At 46.6% G+C, this 2522-nt stretch overlaps 1 protein-coding gene across 1 annotated transcript; it reads left to right on the top strand.

Annotated features, from left to right (window-relative positions):
- Positions 1–768: 768 nt before the first annotated feature.
- LOC128045168 (olfactory receptor 2G3-like) lies at positions 769–1708 on the top strand. The gene is given in 2 exon segments (XM_052637647.1): positions 769–1533; positions 1535–1708. Coding segments are annotated over 2 exon segments (939 nt in total).
- The last annotated feature ends 814 nt before the right edge of the window (positions 1709–2522 follow it).

Genomic DNA, 2522 nt, shown 5'->3' with positions numbered 1-2522 from the left:
AGAAAAGCAAAGCTAGCTTGGGAAAGGGAGGAACAGGAAGGAACACAGCACACAGCATTTCCCAGACTCAGTCTTCACCATTTCATCACTCTGCCCCCTCAGCTTACGACTGAACAAAACCCCAACACTACTCAAACTGTTGTGGAAAGGGGGACCCTTTCCAGGGCCCGAAACTGGGCTCTTGTCTAACACTCAGAAATGAATTGTCCAAGGGGACACATATGAAGACAAAGCAAGAGATTTTATTGGGAAAGGCGACCTGAGTGGAGAGCAGTAGAGTAAGGGAACCCAGGAGAACAGCTCTGCCACATGGCTCATAGACTCGGGTTTTATGGTGATGGGATTAGTTTTCGGGTTGTCTTTAGCCAATCATTCTGGCTCAGAATCCTTCCTGGTGGAGCATGCCTTGTTCAACCAAGATGGATGCCAGACAGAAGGATTCTGGGAGGTGGTCAGATGTGTGGTGTCTCCTTTTGACCTTTCCTGAACTCTTCTGGTTGGTGGTGGCTTATTAGTTCCATGTTCCTTACCAGGACCTCCTGGTTAAAACAACTCATGTAAATAGTTACTATGGTGCCTGACCAGGGTGGGCAGCTTCAGTCAGTGTGCTTCCCCTAACAAAACTACTATGGGGATGCATTCAGTAGTGCCCCTATCTAATAATCCAAAATTCCTGTTAAGAAACAAATGAAAAATGAGTGAAAATTCGTTGGCACTAAAACCCCAAATATTATATATCTCCCAAACTCTTTACACAGGCCGAGCACAATGCAGGAACTCAACCAGTCTGCTGTGACAGAATTCATCCTGTTGGGCTTTGCCTCGAGCCCCAGGACCGATCCTCTGCTCTTCACCTTCTTTCTAGTCTTTTACCTGCTGATCCTTGTGAGCAACAACCTCCTCATCACCCTCACCCTCCAGGACACATGCCTCCACACGCCCATGGGCTTCTTCATCAGTGTCCTCTCCATGCTGGACGTGTGCTACACCACCACCACTGTGCCCCAGATGCTCGTGCATATTCTCAGCAAGAAGAGAGCCGTCTCTTTTGCTAGATGTGTGGCCCAGATGTACCTCTTCCTCCTCTTTGGGATCACTGAGTCCTGGCTTTTCTCCATCATGTCTGTGGACAGGTATGTGGCCATCTGCCACCCTCTCCGGTATAAGGTCATCATGAACCACTGGGTGTGCCTCCTCATGGTGGGCATCCGTGCAGCCTATGGTGTGGTGAGTTGTCTGTCCTATACCTTCTTTGCTATGCGCCTTCCCTGCTGTGGCCCTAATGAAATTGACCACTACTTCTGTGAGGTTCCTGCAGTCCTGAAGCTGGCCTGTACAGACACTTCCCTCAATGATTTGGTGGACTTCATCACCGGCTTCAATGTCATTGTGGTCCCACTCTCCTTGATTGTCCTTGTCTATGTCAACATCTTTTTCACCATCATGAAGATCCGCTCAGCCCAGGGGCGGATCAAGGCCTTCTCCACCTGTCTCTCCCACATCACCGTGGTCACCATGTTTGCGATTCCATGCATGCATCGTCACGTACATGAGCCCTGGCTCTGACTCTTGGTCAAATAGTGGCAAGAAAATGGCCCTTTTCTACATTGCCACAGCCTTCCTCAACCCTGTCATCTACAGCCTGAGGAACAAGGATGTGAACAGGGCCTTCCTCAAATTGGTGGGCAGGGGCAGGGCCCCAGAGTGACTCTCTAAAGATGAAGATGTGGGGAGCCATACAATTCAGGGTGCACACTCGACCCGAAGACTCTTCTACCAGTCCTGAAGAGATGGTCTTCATAAAACTAACTCTTCAGCCCGGCCCAGTGGGAGAGAACAAGGTGCTTGATCATCAGCATTTTCTATGGCATTGTAGTCTGAGACAAATATGACTGGGAAGATCCAACACAGTTGTTAAGAGCCTGGACTCTAGTGCCAGACAGACGAAGATGAGAGACTTGGATTTACCAGTTACTAGGCATGTGAATTCTTGCAACACATTTAACTCCTCAAAGGTTTGTATCTCTCCTCAGAGAGAAATTGCAATGATTAAATGAGATATTACACAAAATGTACAGAGCATGGCATAGATAATTTCTTTTGGCAAATGTTAATTTTACTAGCAATGAATTATCAATCCTTAAATGGCAATGATCTTCCTGACCTGTGGAAGTTGCTGGATCCCTAAAGAGAAAAGTGGGGGCGTGGTGGTGGGGGGGGGAAGCTGGTGGTGGGGAAGAATGGAAGAAGAAGAAACTCAGAAACTGTAAAGTGGAGATTCTTAAGGTGCAGAGGGACTTGAGGAAAAAGGAAATTAACCTATATAACCCATCTACAAACTGTGCCAGTTAGAGCATCTGGGGTCAGTTGAAGTTATCTTAGATAACTGAAAATTCTCTTTTATGATCATTTTTTTTTCTGTTCTTTTGTAGATTTATACCTCTTGATTTCCCTTTTCTCCTTATTTCTAATAATGTCCATTTTTCAAAACTATAGCTTCTCTTAGGTAATCTCAAGGAAAA

The sequence above is a fragment of the Budorcas taxicolor genome, chromosome 3 (assembly GCF_023091745.1).
Source record: "Budorcas taxicolor isolate Tak-1 chromosome 3, Takin1.1, whole genome shotgun sequence".
In the NCBI taxonomy this organism is placed as follows: Eukaryota; Metazoa; Chordata; class Mammalia; order Artiodactyla; family Bovidae; genus Budorcas; species Budorcas taxicolor.
This window is presented reverse-complemented; position numbering and strand designations above follow the sequence as displayed.